Source organism: Condylostylus longicornis, unplaced genomic scaffold (assembly GCF_029603195.1).
Source record: "Condylostylus longicornis isolate FDR11 unplaced genomic scaffold, ASM2960319v2 ptg000048l, whole genome shotgun sequence".
NCBI classification, from domain to species: Eukaryota; Metazoa; Arthropoda; class Insecta; order Diptera; family Dolichopodidae; genus Condylostylus; species Condylostylus longicornis.
In genome coordinates this window covers 3,265,783-3,288,055 of record NW_026578017.1, presented here as the reverse complement: position 1 = coordinate 3,288,055, position 22,273 = coordinate 3,265,783, and the positions used below count along the sequence as shown (strand labels likewise).

The 22,273-nt window shown below is 28.8% G+C and overlaps 5 protein-coding genes across 8 annotated transcripts; 2 read left to right on the top strand and 3 right to left on the bottom strand.

Annotated features, from left to right (window-relative positions):
• Window positions 1-56: 56 nt before the first annotated feature.
• LOC129611002 (peptidyl-alpha-hydroxyglycine alpha-amidating lyase 2) lies at window positions 57-4,446 on the top strand. The gene is made up of 9 exons (XM_055523899.1): window positions 57-540; window positions 829-992; window positions 1,050-1,248; window positions 2,529-2,642; window positions 2,726-2,813; window positions 3,083-3,182; window positions 3,249-3,340; window positions 3,416-3,683; window positions 4,000-4,446. The coding sequence occupies exons 1-8, from the start codon at window positions 391-393 to the stop codon at window positions 3,616-3,618; spliced, it is 1,110 nt and encodes a 369-aa protein (XP_055379874.1). The 5' UTR covers window positions 57-390; the 3' UTR covers window positions 3,619-3,683; window positions 4,000-4,446.
• A 657-nt stretch (window positions 4,447-5,103) lies between these two features.
• On the bottom strand, window positions 5,104-10,292 carry LOC129610805 (uncharacterized). 3 transcript variants are annotated; one of them, XM_055523532.1, is made up of 7 exons: window positions 10,139-10,276; window positions 9,971-9,996; window positions 9,742-9,912; window positions 7,342-9,689; window positions 7,153-7,287; window positions 6,128-6,937; window positions 5,104-6,055 (listed from the first exon to the last, which is right to left on the bottom strand). In XM_055523532.1, the coding sequence occupies exons 3-7, from the start codon at window positions 9,875-9,877 to the stop codon at window positions 5,453-5,455; spliced, it is 4,032 nt and encodes a 1,343-aa protein (XP_055379507.1). In that variant the 5' UTR covers window positions 9,878-9,912; window positions 9,971-9,996; window positions 10,139-10,276; the 3' UTR covers window positions 5,104-5,452. The 3 variants fall into 3 exon arrangements, with proteins under 3 accessions (XP_055379507.1, XP_055379505.1, XP_055379506.1); XM_055523530.1 differs by lacking the exon at window positions 9,971-9,996 and having other exon boundaries at window positions 10,139-10,292; XM_055523531.1 differs by having other exon boundaries at window positions 9,742-9,996.
• A 1,030-nt stretch (window positions 10,293-11,322) lies between these two features.
• LOC129610915 (UPF0545 protein C22orf39 homolog) lies at window positions 11,323-13,044 on the top strand. 2 transcript variants are annotated; one of them, XM_055523731.1, is made up of 3 exons: window positions 11,323-11,825; window positions 11,880-11,906; window positions 12,582-13,044. In XM_055523731.1, the coding sequence occupies exons 1-3, from the start codon at window positions 11,787-11,789 to the stop codon at window positions 12,951-12,953; spliced, it is 438 nt and encodes a 145-aa protein (XP_055379706.1). In that variant the 5' UTR covers window positions 11,323-11,786; the 3' UTR covers window positions 12,954-13,044. The 2 variants fall into 2 exon arrangements, with proteins under 2 accessions (XP_055379706.1, XP_055379707.1); XM_055523732.1 differs by lacking the exons at window positions 11,323-11,825; window positions 11,880-11,906 and adding an exon at window positions 12,223-12,371.
• A 143-nt stretch (window positions 13,045-13,187) lies between these two features.
• LOC129610914 (uncharacterized aarF domain-containing protein kinase 5) lies at window positions 13,188-16,857 on the bottom strand. The gene is made up of 13 exons (XM_055523729.1): window positions 16,651-16,857; window positions 15,591-15,629; window positions 15,496-15,536; window positions 15,256-15,434; window positions 15,037-15,180; window positions 14,945-14,989; window positions 14,752-14,889; window positions 14,570-14,677; window positions 14,351-14,516; window positions 14,128-14,298; window positions 13,900-14,077; window positions 13,685-13,846; window positions 13,188-13,618 (listed from the first exon to the last, which is right to left on the bottom strand). The coding sequence occupies exons 1-13, from the start codon at window positions 16,737-16,739 to the stop codon at window positions 13,498-13,500; spliced, it is 1,581 nt and encodes a 526-aa protein (XP_055379704.1). The 5' UTR covers window positions 16,740-16,857; the 3' UTR covers window positions 13,188-13,497.
• A 2,526-nt stretch (window positions 16,858-19,383) lies between these two features.
• LOC129611015 (RNA polymerase II-associated factor 1 homolog) lies at window positions 19,384-21,557 on the bottom strand. The gene is made up of 3 exons (XM_055523918.1): window positions 21,386-21,557; window positions 20,868-21,333; window positions 19,384-20,806 (listed from the first exon to the last, which is right to left on the bottom strand). The coding sequence occupies exons 1-3, from the start codon at window positions 21,451-21,453 to the stop codon at window positions 19,481-19,483; spliced, it is 1,860 nt and encodes a 619-aa protein (XP_055379893.1). The 5' UTR covers window positions 21,454-21,557; the 3' UTR covers window positions 19,384-19,480.
• Between the last annotated feature and the right edge of the window lie 716 nt (window positions 21,558-22,273).

Sequence of the window (22,273 nt, the reverse complement as noted above, 5' to 3'; positions counted from 1 at the left end):
GACTACAGTGCGCATAATCAATACATCTTTTTATCATATTGTATTTTCCGAAAACCTTAAAAAGTTTTTGTGGTGTAAAAGTAATTTTTTAAACCGAAAACATTCAACGTCATTAAATTTTTATACACATAACATATTAATAGTGTGGAAGAAAAATGATCAAATATTCGAAAAAAATTTATTTTATATATTGAAGAAATCATTTTTTTAACAACTTTCATGAGTTTATGACGAAAAAAAAACTCAGATAAAAGAATTACAAAATACCTAACAAACTCAATAGAGAAGGAAACTATAGAGAACTTAATATTATTTAAGTTGGTTGAATTGAAATAATCAACTACAATTGATTTATAAAATTACAATATTGTTCAACATTATAAAGGAAACATGGCATCAATAAAATCAATCATTTTAATGTTATCCTTTTTTATTGGATATATCAATTGTGGAAATTTGAATATACGGAATTCATTCAATGATCAGTTCTATAATGATATAAGAAAACTTATTAAAAGAAAAATGCACGAGAACTCTGCTGTAAGTTTATTATTAAATTTTGTTTAAACCAACCCTTAGCAATAATTCTATTCACGCTTAAAATATTAACTTATATAATAAATTTAATTTTTAATATTTTCATATCACGTATACATCCTAATTTTAATTCTACAACCTATATAAATACATATGTACATTCGCCTGTGTGTAATAAATTCGTGCCTGTATGTACATACATTATGTTGGGTTTAATTATATCGACCGATTAATACAATACGTGTTGAATATGTACATACATACATATATATGCATATATCTGTACACTAGTATCAAGATAGTAGTAAAGAGAATTCATTAAATATACCAACGCCGATATTAGTTGAAAATTGGCCACAGAATAAATTAGAACTTGGACAAGTTGTTGCTGTGTCAATCAATCCATCCGGAAATCCAGTAATATTTCATCGTGGTAATCGCATATGGGATGAAACGTAATAATATTTTTGTGTATATAAAATAAATGTTTTATTTTTTGTTTTCTCTTTTAGAACTTTTAATGGTACAAATCACTTTCAACACATCGATGAAGGGCCAATATCAGAAAATACAATTTATATATTGAATTCACATAATGGTATAATTGAAGATGGTTGGGGTAAAGATTTATTTTATATGCCACATGGTATGACAATTGATATGCACGGAAATTATTGGATAACTGATGTTGGAATGCATCAAATTTTTAAAGTAATTACGAACTCATAATTACATGTTATTAAATATTTATTTTATTTAGAGGTATTATTTTTTACAAAACATTGACTAATGTGAATTCCAAGATCGTTAATTGATGTTAGATGTGCGATATACATAAATGTATATACGTATTTATTGTAGGCTTAAAAAGTGTGTTCTTGCCTTTATGTGCATACGTACGGGTGTACGAATTGATATTCTACCATGCTATGTATGATTCAGTAACATGAGTAACTATTGATTTTTTCATAACCGTACGAACGTATGTATATTCGAAGAGTATTATAAATTTGCCCTTCCGTTTGTAGCGCTAAGAAATAACGGTCTGAGATACAGAAATAAATATATGTTTTTCATCAGTGTCGAACTCTGAGTCGATTAAACCAAGTTATCAAAGATTTACAAATGATTTACAATAGTAAAATTCCGGAACCCTTTTTTAATTAGATGCGATTGAGACAATGGTTCAAGTAGCTGCCATACAACTTCAAAAATTATTTGCCTATTTCTCAAAAATTATTGATGCTATAATATAGAAATTTCGCAGAAACAAACATGTAATTGGGACTGTTATATTTAATAAGAGTAGGTGCAGTTTTCATAGTCTTTTGATCGAATATTCTGGAGATTATACTAAAATTACAGTGCTGAAATGCATGAACTGCATAGCAATAAAGCCATTATTTTCCCTAAAAATCTTGAAGATGACATGAATTTATGTGATAACTGTCATATATGAATAAAATAGCATTAATAATATTAAAAAGCAAGATCATGCATAACGTAAATTTCTGCCAATTACAATACAGCTCTTAAAATAATTCATTATTATTTGGTATCACAAACTTGACACGGTCAACTCTACATATTCTTGTTTAAATATTAATTTAGTAACTTCTAGTTAATATCCTCGGATAATGACTTATTTGATCGAGCTAAACTGAAAAACATACGATACTTTAATAAAAATATAAAATTTTTGACAAAAAAATTTTAGATTTATTTTAAATATAACAACTAGTGGACATCTTTGCATATATTTGAAAACTACAAATATGACTGTACTTATTTAAAAATAGTTTTAAAATATTGTAGTTTAGTTATATTTACAAGAATAAACTTTATTATCCTACTTTCTATATTTCAACAATTATGGTACGTGTACACTGTACTTAATTATTATTAAATATTTATTGGAAGTTCTTTAAATAATGTAGTTTATGTTTACATTTGTACATACATGCATATATTAAATTAATATTTTCTTTTAGTTTAAGGCATTTGAAAGAACACCAGTAATAACTTTAGGAAAATTATTTCAACCTGGGTCTTCCACACATCATTTTTGTAAACCAACTGCCATTGCAGTCGCTACAACGGGAGAGGTACATATACGAATTACTAAAAACACATTTTTAAATAAGGAATTGTATTGTTAAAAGCAAAACAATTAAAATATTTTTTCCAGTTTTTTGTATCTGATGGTTATTGCAATCAAAGAATTCTAAAGTACAATGCCGCTGGACGGTTATTAAGAACAATTCCACAACCACCAGGTAAAATTGGTTAAACTTTATACATTACAGATTTAAAAACGATTTCTATCAATATTCAACTAATAATTTTAAATTAATAGATACATTCTGAATATTGTTCTAATTTTTTTAAAATTAACAGCAGAAAAAATTAAATTTAATTTAGTAAAAACTATACCAAATATTTCTTAAAATATTCTCCCTTAAAATCATAAAACATACATATAATTATATGTAAAATATGAAATAACAAATTAATGTAATATTTCAAATTTTGTACTGTTTAATAGAATTCATGTCGTTGCAAGTACCACATGGGATTACACTACTTGAACATCTTGATTTATTATGTATTGCTGATAGAGAGAATATGAGAGTTGTATGCCCAAAGTAAGTTATTTAATATATTCTTTTCTATATTCTATATAATTTATGAAAAAACTAATTTATTTTAAGGGCTGGTCTTAAATCTTCATTTGGAGAAGGACAACCTGCCGCAACAATACAGGAACCAGATTTAGGAAGAGTTTTTGATGTAGCTGCTTATGGTAAGTACCCATTATATTTTGAATTTTTTTTAACTCCTTTCATTTACAAAAATAAATTTGATTATGTAACATTAGGTGACATAGTATATGCAATAAATGGACCAACATCACCAATATTTCCAGTTAGAGGTTTTACTTTAGATCCGAGAGCTGAGACTGTTATCGACCATTGGGGTGAATTTTCAAATCCTCATTCAATAACCGTCTGTAAAAATGGGTCAGCATTATATGTTGCTGAGATTGGGCCAAATACTGTTTGGAAATATGTTCTAGTCTAAAATTTGACACACAAATCAAAAATGTTTTCAAATGTTAATACAAGCATCCGTCAACTTATTTACATGTAAGTTTTAGCTTTATTTGAATTGTATCAACTTAAAAAAATCGTGATTTTACAACTGAATTAATCCTGAACTGAAAAATCTATAACTGGATTAATCCCAAAATGAAATAATATATGTATAATTTGGCACTATACTTATAACATACTATTGTATGTATAAGAATTATTGTATGTATAACTATTATGTACATACTATTTTCTACACCACTGGATCACAAATTTTAACCAATTTGCTTCCCAACCAAATGAGATCATTTAACAGTTTCATTATTATATTCAAATACAGATCTTTTATTAACTTCTTTTTTGCTTTTAGTAAATACAAAAAGTGTGTAATTGGTACCAGCCGATCAACTGCATACTTCATTATAGTGTATCATGACTTTAAGGAAAAAGACAAAAATTTATAATCAGTAGATGCAAGAAATGTAGGCAAATATAATATAATTAATATATATACATATTAAATAAAAAAAATGAAATGTGTGACGTTTACTCTTACTAAAATAGAAAATTAATTTTATTTTTTATTCTAATTTTATCTATGCTTTAGTTTTAATATTTTATTGGTATTGTTAATAATCAAATATGCATCAGCATAATAATCTCTGTGAATGGAAAAGTTATATAAAGAAATTTATGTTATCATTATATAAATGTATTAATTGGAATACAAAATGTTATAAATAATAACAATTAAAATATCACTAAAATATCAAAATATATTATATTAAATTGTAGTGCAAATTATTTTAAGTAAAAATAAATATGATTTTAACTTTAAATAAAAAACAGGTATTTACTTTTTTTTTTTGTAAAAAAATTTTTTATTAGAGAAATAAAATTAAATAAAAAAAAATAAAACTTAAAAACATTCCAAATATTCCAAAACATTTCAAAAGATATTATTGCTGTAATTGAATTATTTAGAAACTAAAGTTCATGTAACTTTATTCCCAAACAAAATGAATTTCTTTGTACTCAAAAATATCTCATTAAACTAAAAGTTTGTATAATTCATGGTTACAAGTTGCACAATAGTTAACATAAATTGGAATGGATTACTTCTATATTAAAAAATAATTACAAATTTCTTTCGATCTAGACTTAAATTACAAAAAAGAGATTACAAATGCGTTGATATTTGGCTTATTCAAACAGATTTCTTTTCAAATATAAGTGTTATATTTATAAATTATAATACCAATATACTACGAAACAAAACATTTGTTTATTCTAATTATCAAAAGCTCACGCAAGTAACCAAATTCCTTATTAATCAAATTATTATTATGTATTATTATTTATGCAAACAAAAAATATCAAGTTAATTTTAACATTATTGTTAAATTTTAACAAATTTTTAACATATTGTTATACTAAATATATTGGAATAACCTCGAATACTCTAAATTCTAATACAATTTTCTAGTGTAACAACTAAGAATTTTTGGGAAATTGTTTAAGCTATCTAATAAAAATATCTACTTTAATAAAAAATAAATCAAATATATCAGGAAGTAATTTGAGCCTTAAAGAAAATCTTAATAAAAAATAAAGTAAGAACAATTAAATTCAAATAGTTTAAACACAAAATAAACATTAAAAGCAATAACAATATGAAGAGATTCTGTTTACTTTAAAATTATTGGCTCTTCCTTCAACATATGACACTACACCTAAAATTATTGTAGTTAGTTTTAATTAATTAGATGGTATAAATTTATTATAAAAAATATTGCTATAATAATTAATTAAATTTTCAAACTTTACATCCATTTATTTTTAAAAGTTAAAATTTTATTTAAGCCATTCAACCAATAATTTAAATCATTTTGATTATCGGCTGAAAAATAAATATTTCTGGTAAGATTAGAATCATTTTTTAATTTAATACTAAAAGATTTCGGTCTCGGGCATATTTCTTGGGAAGCAATTTCAATTTTTTCATTTACACACTCGATCATATTACAAATAAACATAGGTGGCTTATTATTACAATCCTGAGGATAATCCCAATATAAAAAATTGAAATTATCTACTTTACACCAGCATTTATTCCAATCGTGCTCCGATGTTATTCTACGAACATTTAGAAACCCCTCAAGTATAAATTTATTAAAAAAAAATTCCAGTTCAGCAGTAACATTAACGAATTTAAGTATTACGGAATGATCTGACTCAGTCTCTGTTGGAAGATTCACAGTGCTTATTGAATGTAAACAAAATTTATTCAAACTTTCCAGTTCCTTGTCATTGGAATACTTAACTTTTAATGGAGTAAAATTATGTGGGAAGAAATGAAATGATCCTTGGAATTTAAAACGTGATAAAAGTTGCTCATCAGAATCGGAGAAGCCATTAATTTCCTCCTAATAAAATAAGAAATAAGAATCTGTAGTATTCAAAAGCTTATATTAGAGCGAATCATTGCCGCTTATTACCATTTTTGCCTTGACTTGTTCCTTTGTAAGTTTTGTGCTCAAAACTTTTCTCAGCCTTAAAACATATATGTCACATACAATTTTTGTATCGCAATTGATATTCTCAAAGTTAACACCACAATTTCGAAAAATTATCAATTTGTCACGTTTCTCAGCGTAATTCGTTGATATAATTTTATGCCCGTTCGAAAATACACCGACATAAAAAAAGTTAAAAAAATCAATAAAATCAATATCACTTTTTATTGGTAATTCAAAATCTTTAATACAAATCCAAGATTCATAATCAGTCGATGGTTTTTCGTTTACGGCAGTTTTATCAGAAACGGCATTTTTCAGATTCTCAATTTTTAAGGCAGAATATAAAAGCAACCGTTCAGCTTCTACTGCTTCAATGGTGTTTTGCAGCAACGGTATCTTTCTACATATAAAAACAGCTTTTTCCAATTGCTTTTGCAAAGATTCGTCGTCATCTTCAGCAAACAATTTAGTAATACCTAAATTTGACTGTTCCCATGGGTCGTATGAATTTACCGTGTCGTTAGGGGAATAATTTTGAAATTTGTTTTTAAAAAGTGACTTTCCCTTGCTAATAGATTTTCTGAATTTCCGTTTTAAAATACTGTATTTTTTTCCTTCGAATGACTTATTCATCCTATAGTCAAATGATGCACTTGTAAAAGAACTATTTTTTCCAAGTTCAGAATCTCGCTTTGATTTCTCTTCTGCTAAAAGACAACTTTGACCTTTTTCCTTTTGATCTACAATCTCATAATAAATATTTTCTGAAGTACAGGCAACTGAATCTAACTAAAAATTAATTTAAAATCAAATATTTGTAATATTAAACGCTTATATTCGCTTTTATACAAAAAAAAAATAGTATACTTAATAAATTTCTTTTTTATTAAGTTGTAAATATCAAAAAATTATATTTACATCACAGGTATTTTAAAAAACAAAGTCAGATTTTTGAATTTGTTTGGACCACATAAAAAAAATAAGCTAAAAAATTATAATTATACCTCTTGAAAGGCATCTGATATTTCTGTTTCGAAATTTGTACTGCCATTTGGAGATTCATAAGAAGCTAATTTGCTCGGATTGCATGTGGCGTTGCAACACAAAGAATGTTCAAAATAATCTACAAGTTCTTTAACCTAAAAAAATTTAAATTTATTAATAATAAATGATTCTTAGTGAGAAAAATTTACTGGTCTCGTTTGATTTTCTACAACGCTACTTTCAAATATCCTTACAGAATTTATAGCATTTCTTGAAAAATTTGAACTGCATTCAGGGCTGTTTGTTTTTGGTACACACAGCTCAGTGACAGGTATTTGGCTTATATCTTCCATGTCGACAGCGTTATTCATGCCTTCAGAACACTTTTCATTTTCTTTTAGTGTCAATTTACATTTGCCATACTTGACTACATCACAACTTTTGTTTAGATAATCCGGATTTATTTCAATATCCGCATAGGTAAGCTTGTTTTCTGGAATGCTTGCTTTCGGTGAAAGTATTGGATAATTGTTTTCCAAATCAGAACTTCTACATGATTTTACTTTTATTTTTTTGACTTCAGCATATTCTGAATTGGGATCATTATTTACGTAAAAATGCGAAATTTCATCTAAACTTCTAACAGATGGGCTACCACTGAAAATTATTTTTTCTTCTTCAATTTCTGAATATATGTCCTTAATATGGTCTAAATTATTAGAGCATCCATAGCTATTATGAACCTCAACATTTTCTAAAGTTATTTTTCCATAATTATTTGCATTAAACTCTTGGGAACTTCCAGATACGTTTACTTTTTTGCAATGCAAAGCTCTTAATTTTTCATTTTTTTCTACTTCTTCGAAAACTTTGGTAGCATGCCTGTCGCTTGCTTCTAGTTTAGCTTTAATGTTTAGCAATATATCATTCATTAAATTGAGAGAAAAATCTTCATTATAATCCTTTTGATAAGATTTATAAAATTCCAAATCCTTGCGGTTCTCTAAAATATTATTCGAAGACTTTTGGGAAAAATTTTTCATAATTTTCTTTGGCGAAAACGATAACCGCCGATGGGACTTTGGTGAAGTTATTTTTCTATTAAAGTCAAATCCACCTAAATAAGTGTTTTTATTAGTGTGATTAAAGAGATTGGGTTTTGTTTTATTGTCATTAGTATCATTTTTTGATGAATTATCATGCAAACTTATGTTGGAGGTTTGACATGAAGCATCTTTCTGAAATAGTTTGTTACGAAATTTATCTTTGCTATTTATTTTATGAACCAAATTTACAAATTTATTTGCAGAATTTTTCAAAAAATCACATGTTCTTTCCTTGGCTTTTATAGTTGAATTGCTTGATATATCTAACTTTTTCGGTGTTTCATTCGCTTGTTTGTTTATTTCAGAATGATTAATATTAACAAATTCCGCCGATTTAACGGGAGTGCTCTTTGACTCCATGTTTTCGGCAAAATTATGAAAATTGTCTCCTTCGCGCTGTGGTTTAATAGAGCCATCAACAGTGTCAATATCTTGTTTGGGAGGTAGAGCCCAACCGATTTGAACAGGTGATTTAGAATTTAATAGCAAATCGTTTGTTCTTGTTTTTGCAACATTTTGGGCACAGAGCAGTTTATTTTCCGTTTGGGGAATCCACTCGATGTTTGATTCTATACCACTTTCTGTTTCAGATTCGCTACCAAATGACGAACAATCAGATATAATTTCAGGTATTCCATGCTTGGGATCTCTTTGTGTTTTATCAAACGACGGAATCAATTTATCGACATAATTATCATCTATCTCAAAGTTTCGTCCATATTGTCTTAAAAAGTTATTTAAAATCATTTCCGCTTCTTTAAAATCTGTTATTACCTTTGAAGTTCTTGTTGAAGGATTTATATTTTCAGAAAATCTTCTGGGTGGTTTCTTTGGGGGCGCATTACAATATGTTGATCTGTTTTGAAAATTTTCCGAAACTCTACGTTTTAAGAACTGTCCAGATCGATTTTTTTCTTCTGACATTTCTTTCAGATAATTTCCCAAATTATATTGATTGCGTACCTCACTTTCATATTTATCCTCAAAATCACAATTTATTTCTTCTACAGGCTTTTCAGTAATATATTCAATTTTTGTTTTGTTGCTACTTTTATCCTTCAAACTTTTTTTTCTATTAAAAACTTTTTCATTAACTTTCACTTCCGATATAATCCTGTCTCTATAAATTTCTTGAACAATATGAATCAAAGGGGCATTTTCATTTTTGTTAAGAGTGGCTTTTGCTTGTAACTCATAATTACTTTTTCTTTTTATGCGTTGATCTTTGAATTTCTTTTGAGCTTTTTGATCTGATAACAAATACTCTGAAAATTCATTTTGATTCATCTCTGAAAAATCAGAAGTTTGAGAAGTATTTTCTTCAGAACACTTTGAACTTTGGGAACTATCTACACAATATTTCCGAGATTTCGTCCGTAACTTTTTTTTGTGCACATGTTGATCACTATCGCTTGTAAAGCAGTAACAAAATCCGTCACGACACGGTTTATCTAAAACAAAAAAATCCATAATAAAAAAAAAAACAAAATTCACCGAACTTACTTAATTTTTCACTTCTCTTATTATGAATATTTTGCTGATTGATATCTTCAGAATCGCTTTGGTCCTTGATCTTACCTTGTTCATTGACTTTTAGTTTTGTATCAACACAGTCTGTCATTACGGATTTTATTTCCATACATGAACCAGAACAATCAAAATATATCGAGATCTCTCAAAAAATTTTATTTTATATTATTATAAGGCACTTATAAGATGCAGGCTAAGTTACATGTGTTTTGCTTCAATGTTTGTTTGCTGTGTAAAAAAATTTTCAAGTATAAAACCCTTACTTTGCAATTCGGATATGTATAATTTGTTAGTGATGTTTATTAAATTGCATTTAACGAATTTCAATGAATTATTCAATTAGTTGTGATTGTTTTGTATTAAAACTCACCAGACTCCGAACTATTATTCTTTTTGCTGTCCATCGAAACTTATTCAGAATTTGAACTTATAGTTTTTTTTGTGCTGTTTCGTTTTAGTCTAAGTTTTATTGCTACATAAATGTATTAGAAAAAAAAAAACGTTTTTGGCCCCAAAACACTATCCAAAAATTTAAATAATCGTTTCGAAGTGTCAATGTCAATGTAAATTTAATAATAAATAGGGATTTGTGAGTTGGCGATTCTTGAAATGCAACAATGATAAACTTTTGCTACAAATTGAAAGCTTTGAATCGCACTTGTGTTGTTATTTCAATACAAATAATTGATAAGGCATACATTTAGGTGTTAGACTGGCAAATGTTATTTTTTTCTCTCTGTAATGTTCTTAATTAAAGAAGAATCTTTATCCAAAAAATTTTTAATTTTTCATTAACACATGTAGTTTTGACAATCCACCATTTTAGTAAAATAAATGAACTTTCAAATGAGACTACAGAAAATAAACAGATTTCTTAAAATAAATTTATAACATATGAAAGAAATTTGAAACAGAAATATATTATTATAAAAATAATATGAATAAGCTCGTTATAAAAAGATTTTTTATTTTAATTGTAAAAACCTAACCAAAGCGATGAACGACAACGGCGCATGATTTCCACGTTATTACTCTATTTTCAGTATGTTACTTTACTATATTTAGTATTTTACATTTAATGTCAAATGCTTGCATTAAACTCTTGGTTACTTCCGGATACGTTTATTTTTCTGCAATGCGAAGCTCTTAATTTTTTTCTACTTCTTCGAAAACTTTGGTAGCATGCCTGTCGCTTACTTCTACTTTAGCTTTGATGTTTAACATTCATTAAATTGAGAGAAAAATCTTTATTAAAATTCTTTTGATAGGATTTTTAAAATTTCAAATCGGGTTTCCTAAAATATTATTCGAACACTTTTTGGAAAGATTCACATTTCCGTGGAAACAGATAATGTCAAAAAAAAACCCGCCAGTGGTACCAAAGAAATTTAGGCTATTTTACCGAAAGTGATGAAATTCGTGGCCGTAGTTTTGCTATTTCCCTTAACTCCTTACAGTCCTATTTAAATCGATCGATTCTAAATGAATTCTGACATTCTGCCGCGGAAAATCACTTTTGTTTTGTTTTCAATTTAAAACGAAAAAATGTGTGATTTCATAATAACGGAATTATTTAAACACATAAACAAATTAAATTTTCCTGTTCAGCTCTGTTACACAAAAATTGTTTTAATTTATATCTGTCAGATAAATTCTTACTTGTTTTAACCGTAAGAAAGCTATTCTTGTATTCTTGTGAAAGCTATAGAGTATAGAAGGCCCATTTTAACATCATAAATCTCCCACAAGATAAACTTTTTCCAAATTAAGATATTTTTATCAATATTGACTTTTCCACTTAATATCAATCAATACTCAATTTGCATCACAGCTGACAGATATGCTGTCAAGTATATATATATTATACCTTAATTGCTCAGAACATTTTTAACCTAAATTTTTAATTAATTGAGAACACATTCGGGACTTAATTTTTTTTTCGAAATTTTGATTTGTTTTTGAGATATTTATTAATTTCAAAATATCAAATTTTATGTTAAAAAATAATTTAGTAATAAATGGAACCTGAAGAATTTCGTAAACAAGAAGGATGGTCGGTAAGGATTAACCTAAACACTTCCATTTCCAGCTTATTAATTATTATATTTCAGATCAGACCTTGTTTTCTTTACAAAGAGGTACGTAGGTAAGTGCAACATTGTTATTTTTAATAAACATCATTCAAAAAATGTAAAATTTGTTGCGTAATTATTTCACCGCATACTAAAAGGTTTCATTAAAATATATACATAATCTAATATATGTACATGTTATACATTATATATTATACACATTATGAATAATGTACGTACCTTGATGTAAACAAAAATATTTCGGTCAGAGTTATAAATATATATTGACCAAGTAATCATTTAGTGTTATTTCAAAATTAAGTAAAGCTCCTTTATTTAGACAAAAGTTTATTCCTTTTATTATGAAAAATTATTTGCAATTTTGACATTTCAATTCAATTTGGCTTTATTTACAATACACTTAGTTGTAAAAACATTTGCGTTTATAAGAGCTTTCATTGGTATAGGATGTATTTCGCTTTTAAAGGACCTTACTGTGTATATACATATATAATGAAAGTGATGTTTCATGTAAGTCGATTGGTGCTACCTTACCATTTTTTCCAAATACGGAAATCATTTCGCGAAATTCGAATTAAATAGTAGGGCTCCAGTTCATAACTTATTTTGCATCAAATTTTTTATTTAATTTTTTACCAGTACGCGTATCTACATAACAATAAATATAATACATACATATATGAATTAGTCTGTATAATTACACATATTCGAATATTGTAGGAATATGAAGAGTGCACAAGCATCAAAGGACGATTTCATCAATATTTCATTCATGGGGAATCAATTGACTGTTCCCAATGGAAAAAAGACTACGAAAATTGTCTAAAGTATGAAAACTCGGACGGTACTGATATACAAGCAGGAAAAGCTGTAACAGAAAGTGAATCGGCAAGAAGAGCTGTAAGACTGCAGTCACATTACGCAAATGACATTTGGAAAAAGCGAACGTCTCCCCCACAGGATTGGAATAAAAAGTTGCCGGAGTGGTTGGAAAAGAAAAATGAAAATACATTTTTGGAATTAAAATCAAAGGAATTAAAGGGGGAGATACCAAAAATTGAAGACAACACTTATTTTTGTAACATCATGTGATTACTAAAAGAAATGATTACTAATAGATGTAACTAATAGAAATGTGTTAAATCTTTTATTACAATTCAGATATAAAAATTGCTTGTTATAATTCAGATAAGTGTATTTTATTATTCCATTAATTTTATTTGCCTAGATACCTCTTTTAGGGGCTGAATTTAATATAACGGAAGTAATAATTTCAACACAAGCAAATTCCTGCATTTGAGAGGAAATCGCTTCTTTTAAACAAATTATTTGTTTTGCAGGAATTAAAATGAACATATATTGCATAGCGCATATTTAGTTTTTTTGCCAATTGTTTACCTAACGTGAGTATTTAATTTTTCAATAATTCACTTGAAGTCGTTTTAGATAAGCAATATTATTCTGGGTATTTTTTCATTTAAAGTACAAAGGGATATGTATAGCAGAAAAAAAATTACATAGAAACGAGCAATGCGCAAATTTTAGTTTTAAATATTCTCGGTTCAGTTAGACTTAAATTTAATTAAATTATAGTTATAAAATTCAACCCCAAAATCATGCTGAAAGACAAAACAGCTTAAACTTGTCTGTATTTTTCTCCTATTTGCAAAATCTCCTTTGAATTTTTTGTAGATCTTCCTAACATATGTAAAGTATCTAAATACAATAAATGCACAGCCAATTTTAGATTATCTTTCCTAAAATTCAGAATTAAAATGAAATTTTAAAAAATAATTTCAGTGAAAAAATTCTTTGATTCTCACATTATCTGAAACTCAAATTTTGCTCGTCTACAAACCCACTTAAAAAAACCAAAAAGTGAATATCTGTTCCATAAGCATTTTTGAGCATATCGCGCCATTATTCTGGGTCGGTCTATCGGATCCCCGTGCTCTCTACTAATCGCTCGTATAGTATTTAAATTTCTAAAAAAAAAAATAATGAAAAACTTAAAACGATTTATAATTTAGTATTAGACCTGACTACAAAAAGCATGTTCCTTGGCATTTCTTTTAAAGTTTCCATAATTTTATCAAAATTATTTTTGGCAATTTCTTGCATATATTTTATATCTTCGTCAGTCAATTTAGTTTTAATATTAGCGCCTTTGTTTTCATATGGTGTTTGAAATAAAACCTCAGCAAAGTTTTTGTAATCTTAAAAAAAAATTATTTAAAACTCAATTATTCTAATATTATCAATTTACACTTTATATTAAGCTCTTTTGCGGAATGAGACATTGTGTTTTCATCTCTTAAGACGGCTGCTTCCCAAAATTGACACAATGATTTACGAAATTTTTCTGGTAAATATTCATAAAGACCATGATCCAATATAACAAGATCAAAATCTCCTGGCTTTTTAGATCGGATAAAAACTGGAAAGTTTCTATGTGATATTAAAATTTTGGAATATAGTGAAAATATTACGGTTCCCTGCATGGGGATCAGCGTGCACAAATCCTGAATTAAATATTTGTTCAGAAAATATATGAAATAATTTTTTATCTAAATATTTAAGATCAATATTATTTTTTTTCAATGATGCTATATCAGTTATTTTAAAGCCATCTATCCACTCCATTGTAAGAACCCTCTACAAAAAGAATTTATTTAAATTTCTACAAGAACAAAATAAAAGCTACCGACCTTTTTTGTATAACTCCAAAAAATTTTTGGTACATATACGTTTTTGAAACGACTTAAATCTTTCCAACAACGTTCTGCGTTAGCACCTTCGTTACAAAAATCTAATTCCTAATAAACAAAAGAAATTATAATTATTAAATTTATAAAAATTTTGTGGTAATTACATGTTAAATATTACTAACTTTCTCTAAATTGGCTCTTAAATCTTTTAAAATCCAACCAAAATTATAATTTTTGAAAAATACTTCAATGACGTTTTGAAGAAAAATTAAAGTTCCGACATCACTTGGAAATCTCTTATCTAAATTGTTGTACTGAACCTAATTAAAAATCCAGTTTTATTATGACTATCTGTCATGAAAAGATAAGCATTACCTTAACGGCAACCTGTTCCCCTGACTTTAATTTACCTTTAAAAACCTAAAAATATTTTACATAAAATATATTTAAAAAAGGAAATAATTTACTTGTGCAAGACTAGCTGCAGCCACGGGTTTATAATCAAATTCTTCAAAAATGTTTTCAGGTACGTCTCCGAAGTCTTTAAGAAAAACTTTTTGAATGTTTTCTTTGCTAGAGGGTAGACACTTGTCATGTAATTTACTTAATGTCTTTAAATAAAAAGAAAAGTAAAATTTAATAATTGGTAGCTCTTATGTAGCACTTAATTGAAGAGTATATTTCACCTTTGTGTACTCCATAGGTAGAATGTGATTTATTGCCGAAACTCCTTGACCTATTTTTATGTACAAACCCCCGTTATTTAAACAAGCTTCCAAAATTCTATTAGCACTCTTTAAATGAACTTCTTTTAAGAAATCTTCCGTATCACCTTTGTCCCCTTTATGTAATGCTAAATAGTAATCTAGAAACAAAAAAATTAATGCTTAATATAATTTTTTCAAAAATTATATGATTTTCCATACCTTTTGATATTGCAAGAGCTACCTTGCACGACCTAAGAAATCTACAAATATTTATCGTATTTATTTTTTATTTAGTTTATATTTCTGTAACCTACCTTACAGATGCGCCAGTATAAAGGAATTGATTTGCATATCTGAAATTTATATATAGTCTACTTTTAGTAAATTTATTTATGTGGATAAGATCCTATTTATATAATTAATAGTGGTACAAATATTTTGCTAAAAACTCAAACATAAAAAATCTTTCCATTATTATATATGAAATGCTCCCCTGGTGTTGTTAACACTATACAATATTAGTTTTATGTTAAAGCTTAAGCGATGCAAAACATGTCATTTAACAAGATTTCAATCAAATTAAAATCAGAGCCTCTACTTTGAAAAATAAAACTTAAATTATAACTATGTATATGTGCTTGTGAGGATTTTAAGAAGGTTCTACTAAAATTTTCATGTTTGAAGAAATCTTGATTTTTTGTTAACACGCTCGTGGACGCTAAAAATTTTAGGCAGCTGCAAAAATATACAGACAATTATTTTTTAAACTGGTTGTAAAATTTAAAATCTGATTAGACATGTATTATAACATCCACTACGATATAGATAAAATTTTTCAACTAGTGACATGAATTAAATGAAAAATTGGCTTAAAAATTTGAATGCTATAGCATTCACGTCATTTTGCATCACTATGAAAATGAATGCTATAGCATTCGCGTCCGCGAACGTGTTAATGTGATTTAAGTTAACGTTATTTTGACAAAGTTTACGCTTACGGAATTATTTAATCTTAATAAAACTATTTAAACTTGGTTTTAATTTTTTTAAAAAAGGATCTTTTCGAAATTTTTCAATCTATTGTGGGGAATCGTACTTATTCAACCAAACAGTGGGGATCATTTCCTATTTAACCCAACAGAGGGGAATCGTACTTATTTATTTATTTTAAATATAGATGGGAACTTATGCCCTATCAGAAAAGAATCCACACAAAACATTAGTTCAATTGGTTGCAAATATAACATTAAGTGTCCACGGTAAATAGTTTTAGAATATCCAGGTATTAGATAATTCATCATACCAAATTTGAACGTTATATTAATCAATACACAATAATGAAATCGTCACTTAATCATTAACTAAAAAACTTACCCATCGTATGCGAGTACACCTCCACCAACAACAATGACACCTGTTGAAAATTTTCTAAGAAATCCTTTCGGTAAAAATTTTCTCAACATTGTTTTATTAAAACCACATTCAAATATTTGTGATATTAGGAATGATTTATTTAATTACTTGTGTTTATTAAATGAAGAATTTAAATATATAAACCGCTTTAAATATTGTAAAAATATTATGATGACCTTCAGCTGTCAAAACAAATCACATGTTTACATTCCCATGTGGTATTTTTCAGATTTTTTTTTTTATCTATTCATATAATCGAATATTTCGATGTTTCTAAATTTCCTGCAAATAACCATATTTTTCTTTTATATTTTATTTTATGAGACATATTGCGGTTCTAAAACGTGCTGCGTTTACACGGCGACTTTTACATTATTGATAGCTTCATTTAATTTTATTTCAGTTCAATGTTTTTGATACACTCGTTCGTTTACAATATTTTGTTTCTTTCTTGCCTACACAACTCTTATTACCATCTATTTCTAAATAAAAATCAAATATTTTAAGAATTTGGAAGGAAAATGCAAACGAAAACTAATGGAATGTAGTTTAAGTATATCTATTAATAAATATATTTAAATTACATATTTTGAAACTTGACATATCAAAAATATGTAGGAAAAAAGAGGGAAGAACAAAAGCGCAAGTAAAACAACTTAAAATGACGAGCACAACTTAAAAATAATAATAACAAAAACCCATAACGATTAATAAAAAAAAACCGACCACCAGGCAATATAATAGTAAATATACATACATATGTAGATAATATAGATAAACAAAAACGAGAGAGAAAGACAAAAGCAAGATGAAACGAAAATATTACTACAAATTTAAATTAGACCAAAGTCTAGATCTAAGGGTACCTTTACTAATAGCAGAATCAAATACCAAAGAATTAGAATTAACAGAACGTGACATTCTAGTGACCGGTTCATTCCTACCATAATGTGTAGAGTGACAGCGAACATTGTACAACTCTGCATACCTAAGATTCCTTATGTTATCCCTAATAGAAACCTGCCCTAACAAAGAAAGAGCCACAATAGTTCCTGATACGAGCTGATGGATAAGCACTATGTCAGCGACAACCCTACGTGCCCTCAAGGATTGCAAATCGATCAACATAGCCTCATACGACGGCAACTTAAAAGGATCAGACCAGCCCAAACCCCTAAAAACAAAACGCAAAAATTTGTGCTCACCCTCCCCAATACCACCCCGTCAAGGCAATAATCATAGCCATCTGCAAAACTATAAAGCGCGGAAACCACAACAGAACTAAAAGCGTCCTTAGTCGCAACTAAAAAAGTAAAAGGGACCCGAATAGCTACCCTGCGGAATACGCTACCGGGCATAGTAGACATTAGACAGAGCAGAACGGAAAGAAACCTGATAAATTCTGCAAGACAAATAGGAGTAGACCCACATCAAGCTGCGAAGAGAAAAACCCACCTAAGAAAAGAGAAAGGCCTATAATTACTAACCGAAGAACGAACCCTTTCTTATGAAGCGGAACAACGTACGACTCCTTTCAAGCCTAAGGAAAAGCAGAACGGAATCCCATCAGAACTAGGAGGTCAGCCACCATCCATCCTCTCCATGGCTCGCAGAACACAATTAGGACCTAGAACAATACTATCAAGAACAAAATTATCAACAGCGCACCAACAATATTCACAAATGCAGTAAAATCCGGAGATAGACCAACCACAACATCAACTGGAGAAAAAACACTCGAAAAGTGGCAGGCAAACAAATTTGAAATAACCAGAGGATCACTAGAAGATCTACCAGAAAATTTGAGCGAGGATGGATAACCATCAGACCTATTCTTAGAATCAATAAAATCAAAAAACTTTCGCGGATCGCCAAACATACTACGCCCAACATCATTAAGCTAAGTACTTTACAAATCACTACAAAGAGACCTAAAGCCATTATAGGCTGAGAAAAACCTGGCAAAACCTGGCCGACAAAAAACATAATAGAGACAGGCGGAAGGTAATCTTCCGGACGACAAATAAACTGGCCACAAGAAGACACAGCAAAACTACCAGGATCATAACAAAAAACAAAATCCAGCTGTCTACCAAACCAATTATGAACACCGCTAATTTGCCACAAGTCACACGAACCAATATCGTCGAGAAACTCCGATTCAAAACCCAACGGGATATTAGAAGCCACATAAAATTCATTAGCATCAGAGGAAACCCACTCAAGACCAGGCAAATTAAAATCACCCAAAATCATAAACTTTACTCTGTAATTCAGTACCCTTCCATTTGGAAGACAAGAAACTTGCCTGGGCTAAAAATTGCAATATTTTTTTAAATGCATTTTTCAGATGGAATTTACCAACCGATTTTTTTGAAATTTAAAAAAATATGTAGAATCAGTAGAGCTAAAAATATTGATCAATTTCCTTCACATAAATAATTTCCGACACCTCTTCCATTTAAATTCCATATACATAAATTTGGAATTTATTTTTGATTTGCTCTCTGAGCTTGGTGGCCTGATAGATAAATATGGCATTAGATTTTTTGTAATGTCAATGTTTTACTAAAATAAGTGAGTGACTTATTTATTACTTGCTGTTTTATACATAGCAATAGTATAAACATATCAATTTTATATATTAGAAGGAAGATCGTAATATTTCTACAAAATGCTAGTAATGAGTTTTTATTTTATGTTGCAAAAACACATTTATTGTTTTAGACACTATATTTAAGAATTCATTACAATTATCTCAAACTAATTTGATGGTTACTCATATCAGATATTACTCATCATCTGAACCACTTCCGCTTTGGCTGTCATGTGAGCCGCTTCTGCTTCTAGGTGATTTACTTGTACTTTTTGGTGAACTTCCAGGGGATCCACTGCCACTTTTTGGAGACCCGCTTCTGCTTCTTGATGAACCACTTCGAGATTTTGGTGAATCACTTCCACTTTTTGGAGACTCACTACCACTTTTGGATGATCTTCTCGAGGACGCCTTAGAACTAGTACCGCTTTTATCTGTATCTCGACTGCCACTACCTGAAGACCGAGATGAAGCAGAGCTAGACCTAGATCTTGATCTAGATGCCCTGCTTTTTGACCTGGACTTGCTTTTCGACACTCTCGCCGGGGATCCATTTTTACTTTTAGGAGACTTGCTTTCGGCCGCTGATTGTGACGAATGCGAGTCTCCCGATGCTGACCTTGACCGTGGACTACTTTTGTTATGTGATCGACTTCTTGATCTTGATTTATCCGAAACAGAACCAGAAGCATCAGATTCTGAACCTGATCTACTCCTTGAAGAACGAGCTTTGGATTCGGATCTACGAGAATGTTTTGAACGTGAACGTGATTTTCTGTCCCTTTGTTTTTGATTTTCGTTATCGCTTTGCTCGTCGCTATTTTCATTTTGATTTTCATCTTCGAATTTTGCATCAGTATCCACATTTGCTTCATCTCCATGCATTTCTTGTGGTTCTTCGTCAATTTCCATATCTTCGTCTTCTTCTTCTTCATCTTCCTCTCCTGGTGGCTCAAGTTGCTTTTCTCTATATCTTTGCATTTTGTGTTCATTAGCATCCAGCGGACGATGTTTAACTACTAATTTAGTATTACTTGGCTGCTGTCCTGCTTTAACTCTGCGCTTACTAAGTCTCACCCGAGTCTCCAATTCGTTGTAAAATACACCGTCTTGACGAACGACAAAAAAGTAATTTTCTTCGTAACCCTTAGAAGCCTTGTTTTTAACATTCCAATTATATTCTCGTGCTATTTTGTATTCATATTCTTCATCATCTTCGTACAGAACTTGATTTATAAGATCAGTTCTTCGTTTTTCCAAAGTTTCTTCCGTTGGTAAGAAATAGGCGACAAATTGTTCACCACTTTCGTCCATGACACCTCTTATCATAGCTTGTGACATTTCTTCAATTTGTGCTGGCACATTTTTACCAATTGGAGCGGGGTCACTGTCAAATATAACTTGGGCACATGGATATTTCCAATTTGAAAAATCTGGATAAATAGGCAATACTTCTACTGGAACCACATTGGGTTTGCTGTAATGTCTCACTATGTCTTTTTTAGAATCTTCAAAAGTTTTCTGAAAACAAGTATAAAATTATACGCGTATAATATGACTTTTCCAAATTTTTTTTATTTACCTCTATAGCCTTAATTTGAGCATCACGATCTAAGTATAAAGTCTCTTCTCTCAAACTTTTCTTTACGTTATAACCTACTTTAGCTTCAATTGTTTCCAAATTTTGAGGTTGAAATCTTGTTTGTTCGGTTGAAATATATTCAGATTTTCTTAACCAAGAAACGCTCCTCGAATGCTGCCTTGATCTATTTGAATCTTGTGGTGTATGAACATCTTCTTCTAATAACTTTTCATCATCAGGGTCAAGTTGAGCATATGGATCTGCCTGATATAAATCACGGTTAATTAAATCAATAGTGACTCCCAAATCATGTTCAGTTAAGACTTCATATTTATAATTTCGTTCTAATGAGGTTGGATTATATTGAATGAAGCGATCGTTTTCAAAAGGATACATTAAAAATTTCAAATCAAACGGTATATCTGGTAATGTGTTACTGTACTTAACGCGGCATATGAGTTCCGAACTGAAATATAAATAGTTATATTGTGTAAAATTTTTGATTTTCTTATCCTTACCGCTTTTCCACTGGTTTCGGTGCTCTTTTATCAGCATTATTAGCACCATTTATAATGGTTGGAGCCATTATTGGTATATTTACTTTCTTCGTATAAGTTGAAAGTCCTTATTTTGTATTTATATTTTATAATGGAAGAAAATTTTGATTGTGATATCAGCTTCCAAATGTCATTAAAAGCCATGGTAATCTGACGCAGTCATATACTAATCTACCACTGAATCAGCATTGCCACACTAAATTTATTTTCTATGCTAGACACCAAATATTAAGTATGAATAAATTCCGTACCCTGTAATTAATAATAATAAATGAAATTTGAGAAGCCTCCTTCTCATATAAGTGTAAAGTCTCATTTCCCTTCTTCAACTTTTCTCACGTTGTAACCTTCTTTCGCTTCAACATAGTTTCAATTTCATTTTAAAATGTATTGATATGTGGAAAAAAACTTGAAAATAAAATTAATAAGTCGAGAAAAGTTTCAATTTAAGAAAATTAATTAAATTTGTAATAATGATAATAACGAACGAACTCTTTTATAAGGAGAAAACAAGAAAAGAAAAAAATAACGTTAATATAGTTTAAAATTGAAAATAATTCTGTTAATTAAAGTGTTTTATATTTTGGTTTACAATATTAAATTTAGGAATATAAACTGATATTAAATATTTTAGAACTAAATTTTATTCATTAATGATGCAACTAATTGGAAGCTGAAGGCATATTGAAGTGCTTTCAAAAAAGCAGTCAGTGTGTTTTTACCTTTTATCAATAATATTTTGACTGTTATTTTTGGATTTTCAAATTAAACAAACTAAGGCCCTACAGCACCAAACACTTTTTAATTTTTTTCAAATCAATTAATTAAAAAGTTGCAAAGTTTCTGCTG